Below are 20,098 nucleotides of genomic sequence, written 5' to 3'. Positions count from 1 at the left end.
GAAGAGTCTACTTAAGGAAACTATGTCGAGCTCGGTTGTTTCACTCAAGTCTAAGTACTCATTCCCTGGCAACAACGCCAATGTTTGGGGTCCCGCAAGGGTCAACACCTATCACATCTCTGAAAGAGACAAAACCAAGACAAAATGTTAATCCTTGAAGCAAGTGACTCGACTAGGGCATGGAGGCATGCCAAGAGGTTGTCAATCTCTTGTATGAACACAACGCACTCCACTTTGACTCTCAATGTGCATTCTATCTGCTGGAATCTTTGATTCTATTCTTTAGACCTCTCACCTAATCACATGCAAATCCTTGAGAAAATCAACTCCGACTAACTCCAAAATTCATAGGCAACTTGCTGAGACTATATAGAACAAAACTGGGTTGTCAAACTTACAATACGACGCCGGAAAAAAAAACGTGATTTTCTCATGGCTTCCATATGCAGGTCAGCTTTTTGGATTTGAGATGTGCCTATTAAGTTCTCCTAAGTTCTTGGAATTACATGCACTCGATGGAATCTCAAAATGACACTCAGATATAGAGAAATGTCACCTAAAAGGTCGTAAATGTAGATGCTCAATTTTTGCGCGATGCATATAATGTAGGTATCTACACATAGATCTTGACGAGACAAAAACAATGGTGCCCTCGGAATTCCAATGCAATAACCATGTGGTGCGGTGTGAGAAACTAAAAAACACAATAGAGAAGAGATGACACACAACGTATAAAGAAAACCTTATCCGCTCATCCATTCATAAGAAATGATTGTACAAAATACCTTACAAAGTTGATACCCTGGCTTTGGGTTTTATGGTACAAAGGCTAGATTTGCCATAAAAGTATCAAAAATTACATTTTCGGCTTCAAAAATACTTACGGGTAGCAGATACAAGATTTGGAAGAGATGTCACTATCATTTGAAATTACAATTACAATTACACGAGTGATGAAATAAATTAAGTTCCTTATTGGAATCTTCCAACACTTCCATACTCCAATAGATTTTAAATTGGTGTATTGAAAAAAGATTTAAATTGTATATTTCTTGTATAGAGTCTTGAGGAGGGATCTCTTAATGAATACCTTAAATCCCTTTGAAACTTTGATGCTTTGAAATCAACCATATGGCTACATGTGGCCACAGCTTCTTAATAGCGGCATAGCACTAAAAGGAAGTGAGAAGCACCATAAGAGAAAGCATTGGTTTTTGTACTTGGAGAAAACATCTCCATGGGAAAGGACTCAATGAATCGGATCTCTAGAAACAAGCCAAAATGAGTTTTATCTTGCATCCTTCTTTTAGTCAAAAGGTTTATTACCACGCAAGAACACTAGCCTTAGCGAACCCAAATTTGAAATTAACTACACTTTACTGCCAACTTGGAGTCCACCCACATTTTGCCACTTTGATGTCCACCCACATTTTGCCAAAATCAAAGTGGGGGCTTTGAGCCTACGACCACACACACCCAATATTAGTATGCATAGTCTATCCAAGATTCCCTCATGGTCTTGTGTTGTGAAAAAGCCTTAAACAAGAGGTTTTATGCTTTAATAAAGTAGATCTTCACATTCACACACACACACACATACCTAATATTAGCAATATGATTGGGAGGCTTAATTAAATCCAAATTGAATGGTTAAGGGCTCATTCTCTGAAGCATATAAAAAAAGAAGTGTAATCATGCAATTACACACAAACAATGACTTGAGATTGACAAGTTTATTATGCAAACAAATTGATGGAAAATCACACAAAGACGAAGAAAAATACCATAATCATAGGGCGACCACTTTTCAAAATGTATATCATATCACGTGAGTTAACCAAAGAGGATTATTAATTATCCAAAATTTATACTTTTATTGTATACATTAGAGGAGAATGGAGGTTTTTTGAAATTGGCCCGTAGTGTAAATATAGTATGTATATTGAGGTATTATTAATAACCTTTTGAATGCAGGTGATATCGGGAGCTTTTGAATGCACGCGATATAGGAAGTTGTTGATAATAAGTGACCGCCCCGAGACCATAGTCTACTCAACCTATCCCATTGCAATTACTTCCAAAGACATAATTGAGTATGAGCACACTCAATATGAAAAATTGATGCAAGTAATTAGTGCACATGGTGAGGATTTTTATTGAAACCTAATGTAGACACACAAAATGCAACCTATTCTTGTCATAATCTAAAGCCTAAGCACCCAAGGCAATTAGTGGCACAAGGGACTTTAACCCATGTACATAATAACACTTAAAGATTATGCTAGATATTTAAGAATCAAAACTCACCCTAGTTCTAATTGGATAGAGATTAATGCATTTAAGACTCATAACCAACCTCCACTATTCGATTACCAAGTATAAAATACAAAAGTGCTTTAAATATCCAAGTCCCAAGTCCTATGACTTTTCAACTACCAAGTCCCTTGGATTTCTAAATACCAAGTCCATTGACTTTCCCAATTCATATGACTCTCCATTTCGGTCTTAAGCACTCATTCCCATGCTAGGCCCAGAATAACCCTAACATAAGAGGTACTAATCCTCTTCAAGATCTCATACCACTTGAAGGCTAAGGTAGGAAGATCAAAGTGGAATTCATCACGTAAGTATAATAGAGATTAGAAACTAACTACACACTTAACCAAACATTCACCAAGAGAGATAAAATGGAACCAAAGTAAACTTGATTGTTGAGCTAGAGAAAGGTCTACATGATAGCAACTTTAAGTAGGGCTAGAGAAGGTAAACAAATGAGTACTACAAGTGCATGTGAATTGGAGATCACTCCAAATCAAGCTCCTAGAATCAAGGGTTGACCCCTCTTTGTAGGAATCTATGTGAGGGCCAACCTCTCTCCTAGTACACATCACATGTCCTCTAATACACCTAGGACTAGGCACATGATAATGGCACAACCCCTAATAAAAAAAACGCTCATTCCTTACTCTCAAGTGATACCATACAAACCAACATAGTGAATCCCCCAAGATTGGAAGTCAACAAGAGAGTGATTCTCCTCACTTTGATGAGGAGTTTGACTATTTAGCATTGGACGTGTTGGTTTTGCTCCATCACTGGAGGTGGATAGAGCTTTTGGTGTAGGTCTCTTACAACCAAAAAGCTATTTATTGTATATGGACCTATGGTCAATTTTTATATAATGCAAATGGTCAATAGCCCCATTTTTGCTCCAAAAAAAAAAAACTAGATTGTGAATTCTCAATTAAAGACGATTGGTTAATCTCAAAGCTCAATCCTTAAGTTAAAAAATTAAATTCATTATGGGACAAAAGCCATGAGAGAGAGAGAAAGAAGAATAATAAGATAATTTTATCATCGTAGGAAACTATCCTGAGAGAGAGAGAGAGAGAGAAGAAGAAGGTCGTAGGAAACTATCCCAAGAGACCTTAAAGATTTATCCCAGGAGAAGGAGAGTTGAACTCAAGACCTTTTATTCAAGAGGGAAATGGCATAACCAGAGAGAGAGAGAGAGAGAGAGAGAGAGAGAGAGAGCCTTCTATGGCGTAGGCTCTAGATCCTTCCCAAGACAAGGCCCTTAACGAATCTCATTAAGATTCGAAGTTAATGAGATTCGAAGTGATTTGGCCATTCATACTCTCCCAATTGAAACAACGGCGTCCTGAAGTGGATCCTGTTTTTTCAGCTGAAAGTTCGTTGAACGCCACGCGCTCTCTCCACAGAAAGGCCGCCCCCGCGCTTTTGTTCGCTCGCACAACATCAGGCGAATTCACTGTCTGACATAGAGAGAGAGAGAGAGAGAGAGAGAGAGAGAGAGTTGAAATGGGTGCATCGAGGTTGTGCACTGGATTATGGGCAGTCACCCTCACCCTGTTGCAGGCTACATCGGCGCTCCATCCATCGGAAGCCGAAAATTCGGATTCAATGAACAGACAAATAAGGCGGCAATTGGTGGTAACACCCTAGTACACCTCTTACGTTGCATTTCCTCATGAAGCTGCAGACGTGCCTTCATTTTGTATCATTGCACTTCAGACATAGCATGCCTTATACACAAGAAGTTTTGGACAAATTCTCACAATAATTCCCACATTGTGACTTACCTCAACATCATGAGCTTCTGTGAGGGAGGCACCGCATACCTAGCTAGGTATGTGGTGCCTCCCGAGCAGAAGCTCATGATGTTATGCATTGTATGAAAAACACATGTCAGTGGGTGCAAGTTCATGCATGCAGATTCAAATCCAGTGTAAACAGAGAGAGAGAGAGAGAGAGAGAGAGAGAGAGAAGGGAAAAACTCCAGAAGACCTCAAAGGGAGACTGCTTTAGCATATGCAGAAGGCTGTGTGGCAATACATACAACAATCCTGTGTGGAAATCTCTATCTATCATAGAGTAGCACCAAAAAAATCACAACGGACAATGCCCTATCATAATACAGAATGTGTAAGGGTTACCCAATGCGATAGGATTTTATGCCCATCTGCCCTTGAGGTTTTCGTCGCATCAAGATCAAAATTTTCAGTCATAATAAGGGCTTGTTTAGAAATTGCCAGAATAAAATAAGGGAGGTTGTTTTGATCTACACAAAGGCTTGTAAATAGAAATTCCCCTAATTTAGTTCACCAAACAGACATTCACTTGTTATATTCTTCACCAAACACGTCGCCAAGTTATAAAAATTGACTTGTAAATTTTGTGCTATTTTGTCACTAGAAGGGAAAACTGAAATTGTACCCTTTCATAGAGAAGGGTACCACTTCCCAGTGTCTATCTTTGGAAAGAATAGGGAGCCTTTCAAATCCTAATACAGTTACGTCGGCCGGATGTCTGCCCTGAGCCCAAATCATGATGTAGATGTACAAGCATGAACTTTGCTTTTGAGTTTAAGAGAAAGTCTTCCTGCTTTTATGGTGGCAAACCATGGCAGGTATCATCAGAGACAATACAGGATGGTACAGTAAGAGCTACTACAATACTACCAAGAAGAGATCCATTAAACTCACTCAGACTTTACGAGGGAGGATTCAACATGAAAGACCGATATTACTGGAGTGTAATCTCCCTTACTTCAACACTATTTTAAGCCAAAGTTTGTTTGGTCTTCACAACTAACTAATAATGGATGCTTTTTGCATGCAGTCCGTCGCTTTTACCGGTATCTGGGCATTCAGTTTGGCATTTGTTTGCTTGGCGGCCGGTACTGCAACATCTTTGTGGTGGTCTTGGGACAAAGACTCAGGCATGACATCTGTTCTACCAGCTCATTCCGACATTTTGCGAGGTCTTTATTGCTTCTGCATTGTGCAGTTCAGCATTCTGGCCATGTGGGCTCTCTTTATTAGTCTTTTGTTTCTTTAAGCAGAATTAAAACTGACATATTTTTGCTCTTTGAAAAGTCATAGTAGGCATCTCTCTCTCTCTCTCTCTCTCTCTCTCTCTCTCTCTCTCTCTCTCTCTCACACACACACACAAATGGGGCATGGCACCCTTCATATAGCTTTCAAAATGGGGCATAGCACCCTTCATATAACTTTCAAAACTGCCTTAACGCAATATAGAACTCTATAGGCAAAACCCCCAATAGGTCCATGGGGAAAGCCCTATTTATGTAAAAAAATATGATACATCAATGCGGTATGTAGAAAATCTCGATCGGCATGACGCCTACATAAATCTGTCAAGTGCCTTTTTGACACAAAGCAAGGTAGGAAACTCATCAATCCAGCATCCTAGCTACTGCAAACTTGAAGTATCATCCTGCTACTGAAAATTTGTACCTCGACTCAAGCAACAATGAAACCTGATGCCGGTGTCTCCAAGAGGAGTCTCGGCTACATATCGACTAAAGATGCAGCTCTCCTCAGCCTCCACACCTCAAGTAAGGTGCGAAGGACACAACTCATCCTCAAGAATAAAGACCATGGGCAGGTGCCAACAATATAATTTCTCTAACCACACCAGCCTCCCCTCGAACTGCTGTGTAATAAATACGAAGCTCATGAGTTCAATGAGCCCCTCCATAACAATCCAAACTTCATTTCACGGTGTTTCCACAATCATGGAAGACCACCATGGATGGTCATGTGCTTTCTCAAATATAGAGTTATGCATCGGGGCTCAGTGACACCATGAAGCCAATCCATGCGTCAAAGAGAATGACGTGAAGAAGAGATCAATCTGCATGAGGCCATCTCTAGGCTACACCTCAGGATATTTTGAGGACCTCAGGTAAAGAAATGAGCAGGTAACTGCATGGATAGAGGAATGTCTGAGAAAAAAGGACTGCATGGCAGATGAGGCTCTCTCATCCACCTATCCCTCACTCTGACCCTCTCGATGCAGGACTTTTTTGCTCTTTGTTCTTCTTCGGGTTTCTTTAGGTGTTTGTTCTTTCCTCCTCACGGTGTGGGTTTTCTCCTCCTTGAATGCCACTGTTGTGGTGTCTCGCATCAAAAGCCTTGTCTACAGAGCCACCAAGGCTTTTCTACCCTTGCCTTACGCTGTTGCTGCTTACTCTCACCAAGCAAGCACATGCGCACAGATACAGCAGCATTACTGTGTAGAGAGATCCCATAAGCCACTCTAAACAGCCAAGCCATACAGATGATACAACACCCAGAGAATTGAATGAAGATAACAAGATACCAGAGAAGTCTTTCATATTCCATTATTGTGGCTGACATGACAGAGTGAGGAGCAGAAAAAGATACAAGAAGAGGATGACCAAAAAAAGACAATCTTACACACATGCCATGCTAATGTAGGTAAAACCAAGAGAAAAACATGGTTGCAGGGAAGGTTATTCAAGTTAAATAATGGTATGATACGCTAAGTTAAGTTATGAATGGTGAACTGTAGCTGCAAATCCTACAGTGTAATTGAAATGAATGCATCAGGCGAATGCCCGATCATCGAGAAGCAAAGACCTATCCGGACACGAAATCATGGGGAACAATACAAATTGCTTCAAGATTTTGTGTAAAGGGGCACGGAGTAGGGCATAATTTTATGAAACAAACTACAATTAATTCTCTGATCATAACAAAACCCTGCAAGATGCATAGTTGGATGTGTGGAGTCGTGCCTCTGACAACATGTTCATAAGTAACATACAAATGGTTTGTGTTTAAAAAGTGGTATACCCTTGGACAGAGGAAAAATAATGCACATTGGCTCTAGCATGGGAATCATAAAGATTTTCTTGTAAAATGCTTGATCTTACTCTATGCAGCACAAGTTCAGGAGTAATATTTTGGGGAACATATCAAAGTGGAAAAGAGATAAAAGACTCCACCAATGTAATTGTTTCTCAAGTAAACCAGGTTGTAAACCAGGTTGAGCATGCAGTGTTCACCATTGAAGGTGCAACATCCCCCCTGATGAGTGATGAGGTTATCTATACAATTCAAAGTGCATGTGACAGACTAAATGGATCTGCCACGGACTTGCAATCAAACTTTAAGGAGGGGAAAAAAAAGTTTTACAATATCTTCAATAAATTGTAAGCACAAGTCTAATACAAGCATCTGCATAAACAGAAAAACGTCATACCAACAAATTATTTAAGCAGTCGAACAATAATGTTTACAAATACATAACACTGGTTCCTGCCATTGACTGCACAAGAGCTGTCTGTGCCAAGTAAAACCACTTCAAAATACAACAGTTTGTTGAGCTTTGATTTTCTATTTCAATTTCAATTTTATGCAGGAAGGCATTACTAACGTTTGCAGCTGCCATGATCCCGATGATCGTCTTGACTGGACTGGGTAAATGCTTGTATCATGTTTCATTTCTTGTAATTGTGGGTGTAACAATCTTCCAAATACCTCTTATGTGGGTTTTTACAAGTTACACGTTTGTCCACTTTAAACACCACATTTCTAACTTGGCCCAAAAAATATTGCCAATAACACCAAGAGATCTCTGTGATGGCTCTCTCTCTCTCTCTCTCTCTCTCTCTCTCTCTCTCTCTCTCTCTCGGGATAGTTTCCTATAGGCTACGAGTTATAACAATCTTCTTCTTGGGTGTGTGTGTGGGTGTGTGTGTGCTAATAAAAAGAGGAAAGTGGTATAACCTTTCTATCACCCATACTTTTTATGTATACATTAGAGGGGGCACAATGTAAATATTACATGTATATAGGGGTATTACTAATAATCTCTTGAACGCACGTGGTATAGGGAGCTTCTCATACATAGGGGTATAATGTATTATTAATAATCTCTTGAATGCACATGGTATAGGGAGCTTCTGATAAGTGACCGCCCTGGGACATGTAAAAGGAGAAAGGAGGAAGCCGAGAGAGGAAGACCCACAAAAAGAGCTCTGAATAATCAGGACTCGTGGATTTCCAAGCTAACAAGTGGTCAAACCACCGAAACAGCTCATAGGACTACATTGTCATTCCACCTGACTACATGTAAATCCATAATATCACAATAAAGTGATGGCTAACATACCTCATGGACATACAAGTTTGTTTGGCTTCATTGCCCAGTGACCAAACTACTGGTGGCAGAGCAGCAATAGTAGGCGGCAATGGCCGCACAAGCAGATCTGTAGTGAAAGATCATGTCATCTGATACCAATCTTAGTAATGGGAGTCATCACAGAGCATGGCCTGAGTAGCTATCCTGCTTCAACCATTCTCCCATGGTCATCAAATAAGCCCAAACACAACTGGTAGAGAATATGTGGAAGACAAAATCAACTATCAGTACTGTATTTTATCATTCGCACTGCCATTCATGGGCTGAGAGACTTGGACAGAGGGTTTGCAACTTTGCCATTGCTTGTGTCTATCAGCACGCGACTTGAACTTGAAAGAGAATGAACACAGTAGACAAGACACACGTAGTGGCACAGTTCCACTCCTAGAAGCATTGGCCCTTCAACTAGATGCCCCTTCTGGTATTACTCTAGACCAAAGTCAAGTTTACAACTTTCAAGAGCCACGCTCCCCTTTTGAGTGATCCACAGAGTCGCAGTCCACTCAACCAATCCCCCTAATCCTGGCCTCTTTTTTATCGGCAGGTAAAAGAAGGCTAGAGCCTAACTAGGGAGGGCGTGGGCCCACAATGGTATCAAAGTCGACGATGCGGAAGCGTACAGACCAAGGAGAGAGAGAGAGAGAGAGAGAGAGTCTCTTGAACCAATAAACCTTGGCAATGAATAACTGAATGTGTAATACAATGGAGGCAAAGGGTTGCATATATACCAACCTCAATAAATTGCCCTACCCAAACTTTGACAAATAAGTAAAATAAATAATGGAACCACATTGAGAAGTTCACTTGAGATGCCCAAACTTTAACACCCTCTTGCAGCTCATAGTGGACAAAAAGTGAGACCAAGTCGATGAAGAAGCTACCATGGACACCCCCATGCTGGACACAACTCGGATTTGCTACCCTCAACTTTGTACCTTAGAAGAATGCCATCTTGAACATCGGTTCCCTTCTTTAAAAATTTGAAGTGTAGACCACACTACGTCCAAAAATCCCCATTCGTGAACTATGAACACATCGCGTCCAAAAATAATACTCCAAGATAATGAATTGTGGAACACAACATGTCCATGATCCGACCAACAATAGTGGATTGGTGTACTCATCCATAGTGTTTTAGATACGTCCGATTGGTTCCCTACCAGATGCATGTGCATTGAACTCCAACCCACGAGTTCAAACACTGCGAACTTGAACTCCAACACAAGGGCCCAAATTAATTATATGGAGCATTTTTTGCCCCTCTCTGCCACCCACAAGCCTCTCTCTGGCTGAAGCTGGTGGTAGCACCAATCTCCATGTGACTAGAAGGCGGGAGACCTTGCCAGTGTAGACTCCACTACACCAACAGCCCCTTTGCTGTCCTTCCCTGAGTCACTATCACTGCTTTCCTTTGGATCCTTGCTTTTACCTTTGTCCTTTGTAGAGCCTCTGTCTTTGCCTTTGGATCTGCAATTTTTAGACAAATGACCACGCTTTTCACAATTGTAACAACAGTTCTTGGTCTTCTTTTTGGAATCCAAAGCAGCAAGTGCTTCCACACCTTTCTCAGAAATCTGAATTTTGCCTTGAGTTATCAACATGGCTTCCTCCTCAATGAGAAAAGAGCTGAGATCATCAAATTCCAGCTTGTCCTTCGTGATTTGTAGCCGAAGTGTCCTAGACACCGTTTCATATGCTCGGACGACTTCGTGAGAACCAAATCAACTAACTGAGTACTCGTCATTGCACTTTTCATAGCCGATAGTTGATCATGAATAACTTTAGTCTTCATAAGAAATGATTGCATGGAACTTCCTCGTGGAAACTGGATGGCAAATAATTGTCCAAGAAGGGTGATTGCTCGCATCATAGAATCTCGATCAAACATTCCGAGCTTGAACCACATATCGTTGGCAATCTTCAAAGTCTGAATGGTTGGAGAAATGTCCCTTGTAAGAGATTCCGCAATGGCCGACATTGCCTTCGCATTAGCTGCATCCCAATCGACACACGATTTGAGATATTCGTCATCTTGAAGGCAGGTGTACCTATTGTTAGGATCCCTCGTGGGACGGGGCTCCAAACCATCGACAATATCCCGTGAGCCTTTCTGTGAGAGCCAGAGTCGCATCATCAAATTTCAATGAGCGTAATTATTGTCCTTCAATTTGTCGTTGGCACTCGAGCAAGGGGGGGGCATGTTGAAGTTCCAAGATTTGGTAATCTGGGAAGCCTTCTCACACTCCAAGGGTGGCCGCAACAATTCCACCAAGCTGTTCCACTCCTTTGCACAGAGAGCTCCACACGAAGTGGGCTCCGCAAAAACTGTTATCCCTCTCTTGAGCTCCAATCTGCTCACCTTGCTTCTCCCAAGCTGCTCCGCAAGCTCCTTGCTCCAATCTTCGAGAGGTTGGTCACATCACTCCTCTTTGCAACTCAACACTCCCAAAAACACCTAGTATTCAGCCTGTTAAAACACTCCGGGGTCGCTGAGAGGATGGAGGGTGGGTCGATTTCAAATGCAACGTTCTGAAACGCCCGGCGTCGGAGAGCAAGATGGCGCCGCCAATGGCTGTCAGGGGCTGCGTTCTAGAACGCATGCAGGAGCAGCGGGGGAGGGACTCCGACGCCGACCAAGGGCTGCGTTTTAGAACGCCGGTAGCAGGAGGGTGGGGAAGGGTACCAGCGACGAGGGGGTTCAACTTCTTCTCAACAGGTGCTCCTCCACCAAAGCTCTTCACCAACACGGCTCTGATACCATGTCAAAGTCGACGATGCGAAGCATAGGGACCAGGGAGAGAGAGCACGAGAGAGAGAGAGAGAGAGAGAGAGAGAGAGAGAGAGAGAGAGAGAGAGAGAGAGAGAGTCTCCCAAACCAATCAACCTTGGCAATGAATAACTGACTGTGTAATGCAATGGAGGCAAGGAGTTGCATATATTCCGTAAATTGCCCTACCCAAACTTTGACAAATAAGTAAAATAAATACCTAAAAGCCAAAATAATAATGGGACCACATTGGGCAGTTCACTTGAGATGCCAAAACTTTAACAAATGGCACATCAAGCCCTGGAAGTACTTGAGAGAGTAGGGAGGCTATTCACGTGAGGCAGGCTCGACTCTTGAGGAATGAATTATGAGAGAGTAGAGGGGGAGCTTGAGAGAGTAGAGAGGCTTGCCACTTGGGGCAATGAGAGTGTAGACTCAAGAGTCAAGAGGCCCGAGGCCACCAACTTCCACCAGACCACCAAGGCAATGAGAGTAGAAAGGGAGCTTGAAGGTTGAGAAGGCCAAGCTTAAAGCCCTCCTTTTGTAGGCTATGGGAGCCTCCACAAGTGGCCCTAAAATTGCCCCAAAGCCATGGTTGATCAAGCACAGGCAAAGGTTGGAGTAACCTAGGAGTCTTATGCCAATCGTACTTGACTTTTTGACAAACCAAATATTCCCTAACATATTGATCGATGTCTTCTCTAAAGCTTGGCCAAAAAGAATATTTTTCCAATGCTAAGGTCATAGGGAGAATACCCCGATGACCCGCATAAGGCGAAGCATGTGCTTCATCCATGATTCCTCAATGGCACCACCACGCAAATTGCTTGGTGGTGGTAGAGGTAACCATTCCGAATGGAATAGGGATATTCATTCTCTCTATTCTGTAACTTGCTCCAATTGGAGAAGTCTAGGACATCCGGAAGTGATTTCAGTTCCTGGTGATATATAGAAGTAATTGCATTCACCCTAGGCCGTCTAGACGATGCGTCCACAGCCACATTCTTACTCCCAGCCGTAATAAGGATCTGGAAGTGAAACATGGACAAAAAGTTGGCCCATCTCATCTGCTTCTCAGATAGTTTCGGTTGCATGAGAAAATACCGCAAACTCTGATGATCAATTTTGATCACAAAATCAGCCCCTAGAGGATAATGCTTCCAAGTAGACAAGGCGTGAATTACAGCCATAAGTTGCTTCTCATAGATTGAGGCATGCAATTTTGCATCCTTTAGCCGTCTACGTTCATAAGCCACTTTATGGGCTTCTTGGTTAAACAATGCGTCGATGCAATCTCCTAAAGCATCGCAATGAACCTCGAATGATTTACTTAAGTCTGGCACTATCAAAATAGGACCATGGCTTAATAAATATTTTAGCATGTCAAAGGTTCCTTGTTGTCTCGATCCCCACTTGAAAGGGATCTTCTTCTTTGTTAGGTCATGGAGTGGTCGTGCTACTTGAGTAAAGCCTCGGATAAACCTCCGATAATAGGAGCACAATCCCAAAAGGCTACGTACATCATGTACCGTAGTAGGAGTTGGCCAATCTTGTACCACTTGGATCTTGGCAGGATCCATACTCACTTTTGGTTGTGAGAGACTATATGGCCGAGATAGTGTATCTCCATGAGAAAGAACTCGTTTTTCTTTGCATTTACATTCAACTCATGCTTTCACAGTTCCTAAAACACTATGTCCAAGTGCTATCGATTTTCCTCCTAAGTCTTCGAGAAGACGAGTATGTCATCAAAGAACACTCCTGTCAAAGCTCGGTGTGGGCTGAAAATGCGATCCATTATTCGATTGAATGTGGCAAGAGCATTGGTCAAGCCGAAAGGCATTACCAAAAATTCATAAAGGCCAAAGGTAGTGCGAAAGGCAATCTTATGGACATCCTCAAGGGCTATGCGTATCTGATGATACCCGCTCTTTAAGTCAATGCGACTAAAGATGCTTGCACCCTGTAACTTATCGAGAATATCATCAATCTGAGAAATCGGAAAGCGATTCTTGATATGATCTTGTTTAGAGATCGATAGTCTATGCACATTCGAAACATGCCATCTTTCTTCTGCAGCACCAGTAAAATTGGAGAGCAGTAGGACAAAGTACTTGGTCGAACTAGATCTTTTTCCAGAAGCTCGTTGACTTGCTTCAAAATTTCCTCGTCCTCAGCGAGACTTACCATGTAAGGGGGTTGGTTTGGAGGTGAGCTACCCGGTACGAGATCAATGCGGTGATCTTCCGGACGTTCCGGAGGTAGCTTGTCTGGTAGAGTGTCCGTGAAACAATCCTTGCACCTTTCAATAAATTAAAACGTTTAATTTCCAAACTAGAGAGCGAATCCTCATTGGTTATATCCTTTTCCCATGCGAAAATCAAGTAAGCAGACCCACTTCTTTATTTCCTTCTTAATGGAGATATGGCTTACAATAGGGAATAGCCAGTCCCTTGCACCAACAAAAATTTTAAGGTTCTTGCTCTCATGTTCAAAAGCGAGGGTCTTTTCCACAAATTCTCGGACCGGTTGCATATGATAGTGCCATGGCATACCCAAGATGATATCACATCCCTCGATGGGTGCTTGAGTTGTCCTTGCACGGGAGTTGCATTGGTTGTCAACCCCTCAAATGCGGATCCAGAAGTGACCGGAGTTCCAAGCTGAGCCGGTGTGAGGCCCAAGCGTTCCGCAGTTTCCGATGAGATAAAGTTGTCCGTTGATCCAAGATCATAGAGGATCAATACCCGCTGGTTATTCACAGATCCTAGCCATTTAGGAGCTGACGCTTCCCTTTTTTTGTTTCCGTATTCCCTTGCACATTAGGAATAGAATTTGAGCTCAGTGGAGCGGGTTCCTTCTTCAAAGATGTTTGTTCCTGTTGTTGCTGCCGAACAGGGCAGTCGATCTTCATGTGTCCTTTCTCACCCACAGTAAAAGCACCTTCCTTGCTCTTTGAAGTTTTGTACTTGATTTGGCCTGAGATACTTGAGCCGTTCGCCATTACCCTCCTCTGACTTTTTAGGTTGATCCCGGTCGTCAAGGGAACGCTTTTTGCCTTGGTCGCCATGGTCATCAGAAACCGCTCTTTGCCTTGCACGATACGTGCTATGTTCCATCCATTTCGGGATACCAATGGAATGTAGATCCTCGACAATGATTGCCGGACACCATCATTCGCTGAAGGGTGTCATGGGGGCATACCTTCATGCTCTTTTGTAGCAGTGGTTGAAGTCTTGCTTCAAATTTCCGCATCTTTTCCTCGTCAGAGATCTTCATGAAAGGCGTAACTTTCAAAAGAACCGACCAATACTTGTCAACATAAGCCGTGACTTTGTCATGTTCCTTCTAGGCGAGCTAGTCCCATTTCTCTCCGAATGTCCTTCTCAAAGTCGGGCGGAAGAAATCATAAATTTGAATTGAGTCCACGTTCTGGCTTGTGTACCTTACAAAATCTTGGCTAACCACCAGTTATTTGCCGTCTCCTTGAGATATATCCCAACATGATGCAGCTTGGATTTTTCGGTGAAGTTCTCGTTGGCAAAAGCAACTTCAAACAGTCTGATAAAAGACAGTGCCTTGAAGATGTCTCTCCGTCCTATGTAATTGTCAAACTTGACATCCTTGTCACCAGATTTGAAAACCCACATCTTGTGGTGACGCTTGCGGTTGTCCTTTTTGAAATTGGGCTTCTCTTTAGTATTATGTAGGGAAGTAGTAGGAGTTCTCTTCTTTCAAAAAGGTTTAGATATTGTATGAGAAGTGGCAGTAGTAGTATAATTAGGAGAGTATGATAGAGAAGAAATAGAGACATCCTTACTTTCGTTCAGCAGAGAGAGTTCTTTACGGAGATCCCTTGTGCGCTTCGGCAACTCTTTCCACGTTTTCCTCCTATGGGTTGTTACCATTGGCAGGATTTTCTTGACGCCCATCAGCATCTGTTCCTTGCGGCTTCTTCATTCCTTCCAAAACCTTTTGGACAGCTGGCAGAGTGAGAAGCTGCTGCAATTCCGCGAGTTGAACTCGTACTTGTTCTTCCGTGGCTCGTCATGGTTCTTCCCGTTCCTTCCCGGAATCATCCTCCTTTACAAAGAAAGAGAAGAATCCGATCTCTAATACCATGTCACAAAGGGGAGCACACACCAATAATCAACAAGCTGAAAATAAATAAATTTTCAACCAAACGAGACGAGGGAGAAGATCGACACAGTATTGGGGACCAGAAGAGGGGCTGGTCCCCCCCCTTAGAGAGAACCTTTATTAGGGAGAATCTTTTTCCAAGCACAAGAACAGGAATAACCCCTCCATTCTAAATCTCAGACTTGATGGTCAATTTCTTTCCGTGGGGGAAATTCCTAGAGACGAGCTCTCAATTCCGTCTACACAGACAAGCATGAAACTCCGCAGACCGTTCCTGATTCCATTTCCGGAATCCCTGAGCGTACGCCAAGGCCTCCTTGCTCCTCTTGCATGACTGAGACCTACAAAAGCACAAACACAAAACAACAACTCGTAGAGCCTAGTCACAATTGGTACTTGTCGCTCCAAGTGCGGAAAAGTGAACTCCGTGCTCGTATCTTCCTGCAAGCACTTGCAGATTCCCGGCGGCAGCACTCTAACGCTAGCAACGCTGGGGGACAGAGAGAGAATGCTGGCTGGTTTTATAGGCACCTCGGATCGGCAAGAATAGCCGGTGCGGTGCTGGCAACGTTAGTTGCAGAGGGGGAGCGCTAGAGGAGGGAGGGCTGGCGGCAGAGTTGGCAATAGAGAGAGAGAGAGAGAGAGAGAGAGAGCACATTATTTTCAGCCCAAGAGGTAGCACTGGAATTTTTTTTAAAAGAAGCCTTGCTTTTTTACATATATAATTGGTTGCCCACTTATTAAGTGGGCGGCTATTCATCTTTTAAAAATGTGTGAGCCTATTTAAAAACTCAATAAAACTCAGTGAGCTGAAAACGGGTGCTACACAACACTTTCCAGGCGTCCCCAGATGCAATTCTCAAGCACAGATGCAATGCTGACACAAATTCCTCGCGGGAAAGCATCTACTTTTCTCGAAAAGAAATTGAAATATTCCGCTTTTTAGAAAAAGCTTCTCAAAACCCATCTTTATTCTTGTGTTTGCATCTATACACGTATTCCTCTTTCCAGTTCAAATTTCCTAGCATACCAATGAAATATTCCCTTTTCGATGCTCCCATCACCATCACGTGACGCATTACGAATATCCACTTTCCAATCTCTCCCACCGAACTAACGGTACAACTCCTTCGGATACTTAATGTCACCCATTATATGACACATCAGAGTTGTCCATTCCTAATGGCTTTTATCAATCCCAGTAAATCTACAATTCTTAATCTTTACAGTTCTAAGTGTACACATTTAAATATCCCAATTTCATAAATAGAAATTACTCAAAAAAATAAGAAAATAGTCATTTAGCAATAGAAAGAATAGAACTTAAGAGACAAAACTTGAGTCATAGCATTCAGCAAAAATTTGGATAACAAGGCCCACCACGGCGCTACAAGAAAGGATAAGACTCAAGAGACTAGAGTGCCAAGGCCCAAAAGAGCATACTAAAGTCTAATGTACGTCAATCCCAAAGGTGGCATATTCATAAAAAGACTATAAAGGGGTCAATACAAAAAAATATGGAGCTCTTAAGAGCCACTAACCTGAGTAGACTTCCAATCAGTAGTAGTCGCCTGCATGTCATGCACATCCTCCCCGAAAAATGGCTGTTAACTGGAATCCGTTCAGCCAAAGCCTACCCCATCCATTCCACCCGTTTCGGAGCGTTCCGTTCTGATAACAGCATGTACTCTACAATGGTTGTACGTTCCTCCCACCTACTATGTCCATTCCCCCTCATTATGTTCCAACATTCCAGGGGCCTCTTTTAGTCGTTCCTTGTAACACTCGCCGCCTCACCGGATTTCGAATCCAAATCTAACTTCTTCGCCCAACTCCTCCGAATATACATTGTATGGGGAATGGGAACGGAGAACAGGGTCGAGGTCGAGGTCGAGGTCGGGGTCGGGACGGAAAAAGTTAGGCAAGGGGGTTAATGCCCAGAATGGCAAAAATAAAAATCATTTTTCTCCAATTTTTTTGAGCTACACATGTCCCACAGAGCTAACAATTAAGCCTCAAGGCAATGAATTATGAGAGTAGAGAAGGAGCTTGAGCCTCGCACAATGAAGGTTGAGGAAGACAAGCTTGAGGCCCTCCTTTTGTAAGCTATGGGGAGGGCCTCCAAAAAAGTCCTCAAAGGAGCCCAAAAGCCATGGTGAAAATGGCCCTCAAAGGGTGCTACTATATTTCCTAAAAACCTGCGGCCTGCCCGTGTTTTCAAAAATATATATATATATTGATCGTTCCCTGTCCCGTTCTGGACAGCCTTCTGTTTTGAATGCCATTCTGATCGGCATCCTCTGCGACCCCACCATAAAAGCATCTGGCCATCCATTCCCTTTCGTTCCAGACTATCCGATTTCGAAAACGGCCGCTCCCCGTTCTTGGGCCCCGATTCCCTTGTTCCTATGGAATATGCCCTTGTTCTCCATATTTGTGACATATCACCTCCTTACGGATACCAAAAGTATCATCCTTGGGGTGTTGATTTTGGACCGATTTCACCTAGTGTACTTGTTACAAGTTTGGACACTCCAAGCAAGAAATCAATAGCCACACGAAATAACTTGAAGAGAGAGAGAGAGAGAGAGAGAGAGAGAGAGAGAGAGAGAGAGTTGACACGGAACGGCACAGTTCCGTCCCTAGATGCACTGGCCTCAAGAACTAGCGTCTCGTCTGGTATTTCTTTCTTATTGCTTCGGAAAGGTATAACTCCCCTAGGGTCCAACTTTCCTGAGACTCAGCGTTTAGATGCTCCCTAGAGACTGGCTTAGAGGGCAGTCTCTAGGGATACCCAAAAGCAAAGCCCCAAAAGCACTTGGCACCAAAAGCATGCACAATTAGCCCTGATCTGCAGCCAATGCAAAACGCAAAAATCCATACAGCCTGCCACCTCAACATGTCAACGCAAATCACCAAAATGTGATGCTAGCTTATGCTTTTGAGTTTTAGGATTTAGGCCCCTCGGCCGATGCTCTTCAAGTCGTTAGGCCTTACCCCCCTAGGCCCTCTCACCAAGATCTTTTGATCCACAGATCCTCTAGACTCTAACCCCTTGTCCTCTTGACTAGTCCTTCCAGTTGGGCATGCCAAGTCACCAGCTCGTGACATTCCTCCCTCCTAAAAGAATTGTAATCGCCCTCGATTATGCATGCAAAACAGCCAAAGGATAGAAACTTTCTTCAGTAGATGCTAACTCTATGTACCCATGCACTAGACTCCACAAATCCAACACTTCTACTAATCAATCACATTCCTCTCGAGGGTATCCAGACCATGTTGACTTTTTCACAGATAGCTTGATCTACTAAATCTCGTTACTATCAGATTTATATCTGTTCTTTTCACATATCAAGAAAACCATGCCCTTGACCATCCTTGCAAGATTGTACATTCACAGAGGTTACATCTTCCAAAATTGCACAATGAGTTCACAATGAAGATTGTGTTTCAATCATTCAATCTAACCATCTCATCTAGTCCACAACTCTTGATGCACCTAGATCCCTGTGTGGCCATCTCATCCTTGCGGAACTCTTGATGCACTCACAACAGTATCTAATCATCTCATCCTGGTAGAAATTTTGATGCACTAGAATCACATTCACTTAGCCACCACATCCACATCTCACTGATCTCTAACAAATATCTAGATGCACTCAGTTCAAATCATTCATCAAATAGAATGCTACAGACATTTCATCTTTCTATTAAATACTCTAACAATACACGCATGAAAGAGCGCGTTCAATCTAGGAAATTTCCAATTCAATATTCATACTTACATAAAGTCATTCCGCCAAATATTGTCAGCATGTCAATATCCCTAGAATATCAAGGAGAAATAAGTGACTTCATTCAATCTAGGCCATCTGTGACAAAGGAGTGGAGTGGCTACCCTCTTGTGTAGTCCGCACCGCACCAGATTCAACTTGTTGATTCATAAGTAACTTCATTGCTAATAATCCAAAAGCCTCAAGGTACAGCTCAAAACTGAAGAGAATCTGCAAAGTTCTCCACTTTGCATCGAGAGCCAAAAGGTGCCCTTGACCAAATTATCCAGTGGACCTAGCTTACCTTTTTGTTCTTTTCTTGTGCCCTTTGATCTCCTGGTAGCCTTGTTGGCCTCCCTTGTCTAATGGCATCAGAATTCTTTGATGAACTATTACCTCATTCCCTTGCTTCTTCGAAAATACTGATGAAGTATCAGTTGATTCCCTTGATTCTTTGGAACTCTCTGATGAATTATCGCTTGATTCCCTTGCTTCTTCAAAACTCTCTGATGAATTATCATATGGTTCCCTTGGTTCTTTCTTTTCCTTGGAAGACTCTTGCCTCGTTGAGGTGGACACTAGCTTGTTCGTAGGATAGGTCAATGAGCCGGCATGCATACCAAAACCTTGCTTGGCATGTCCCACAAGTCTCTAAATGGAATCCAACTTCTTTGCAGGCAAAATCGACGTATCTCTTTGGGTAGATCGCAACAAAACCGCTCGATCTGGTCCTTCAAAGTTCAAAGTGATCCTCCAAAACGAGGACACTTGCAAAAAGGTATTTGAAACCTCTGGCAATAGTCATCCAAAGTGTCTTCTTTCTTCATTCTCAGATAACGCCAAGCCGTGATGACATCTTCTTCGTATTCTTCCTTTAGCCATGCTGAAGTGACAATTCTCTTGAATTTTATCCACTTCTTAG

The 20,098-nt window shown here is 42.6% G+C and overlaps 2 protein-coding genes across 4 annotated transcripts in view; one reads left to right on the top strand and one right to left on the bottom strand.

Annotated features, from left to right (window-relative positions):
• Positions 1-739: 739 nt before the first annotated feature.
• LOC147444665 (uncharacterized) overlaps positions 740-20,098 on the bottom strand; it is an 82,114-nt gene continuing 62,755 nt past the window's right edge. Inside the window, exon 3 of one of the 3 annotated variants that reach the window (XM_086527200.1) lies at positions 740-1,460. In XM_086527200.1, coding sequence (XP_086383326.1) covers positions 1,370-1,460 — 91 coding nt within the window. In that variant the 3' untranslated portion in view covers positions 740-1,369. Of the gene's footprint in view, positions 1,461-5,181; positions 5,320-20,098 lie in introns of those variants that run through there. The other 2 variants (XR_015190054.1, XM_086527201.1) reach the window with 2 other exon arrangements.
• Positions 4,868-7,527, top strand: LOC147444666 (uncharacterized). Its single transcript, XM_086527197.1, has 3 exons — positions 4,868-5,056; positions 5,143-5,327; positions 7,235-7,527. Exons 1-3 carry the CDS (start codon positions 4,868-4,870, stop codon positions 7,506-7,508), a joined length of 648 nt encoding a protein of 215 aa, XP_086383323.1. The 3' UTR covers positions 7,509-7,527.

Source organism: Adiantum capillus-veneris, chromosome 13 (genome assembly GCF_014529385.1).
Source record: "Adiantum capillus-veneris isolate H3 chromosome 13, ASM1452938v2, whole genome shotgun sequence".
In the NCBI taxonomy this organism is placed as follows: Eukaryota; Viridiplantae; Streptophyta; class Polypodiopsida; order Polypodiales; family Pteridaceae; genus Adiantum; species Adiantum capillus-veneris.
The sequence above is the reverse complement of the archived record's forward strand: the minus strand, read 5'-3'. Positions and strand labels throughout refer to the sequence as shown.

Coding starts and splice junctions, on each gene's coding strand:
- LOC147444666 (XM_086527197.1), top strand. CDS start 4,868: ATGAACTTTGCTTTTGAGTTTAAGAGAAAGTCTTCCTGCTTTTATGGT. Junction 5,057..5,142: donor AAGACCGATATTACTGGAGT/GTAATCTCCCTT, acceptor TTTTGCATGCAG/TCCGTCGCTTTTACCGGTAT. Junction 5,328..7,234: donor CAGTTCAGCATTCTGGCCAT/GTGGGCTCTCTT, acceptor TACTCTATGCAG/CACAAGTTCAGGAGTAATAT.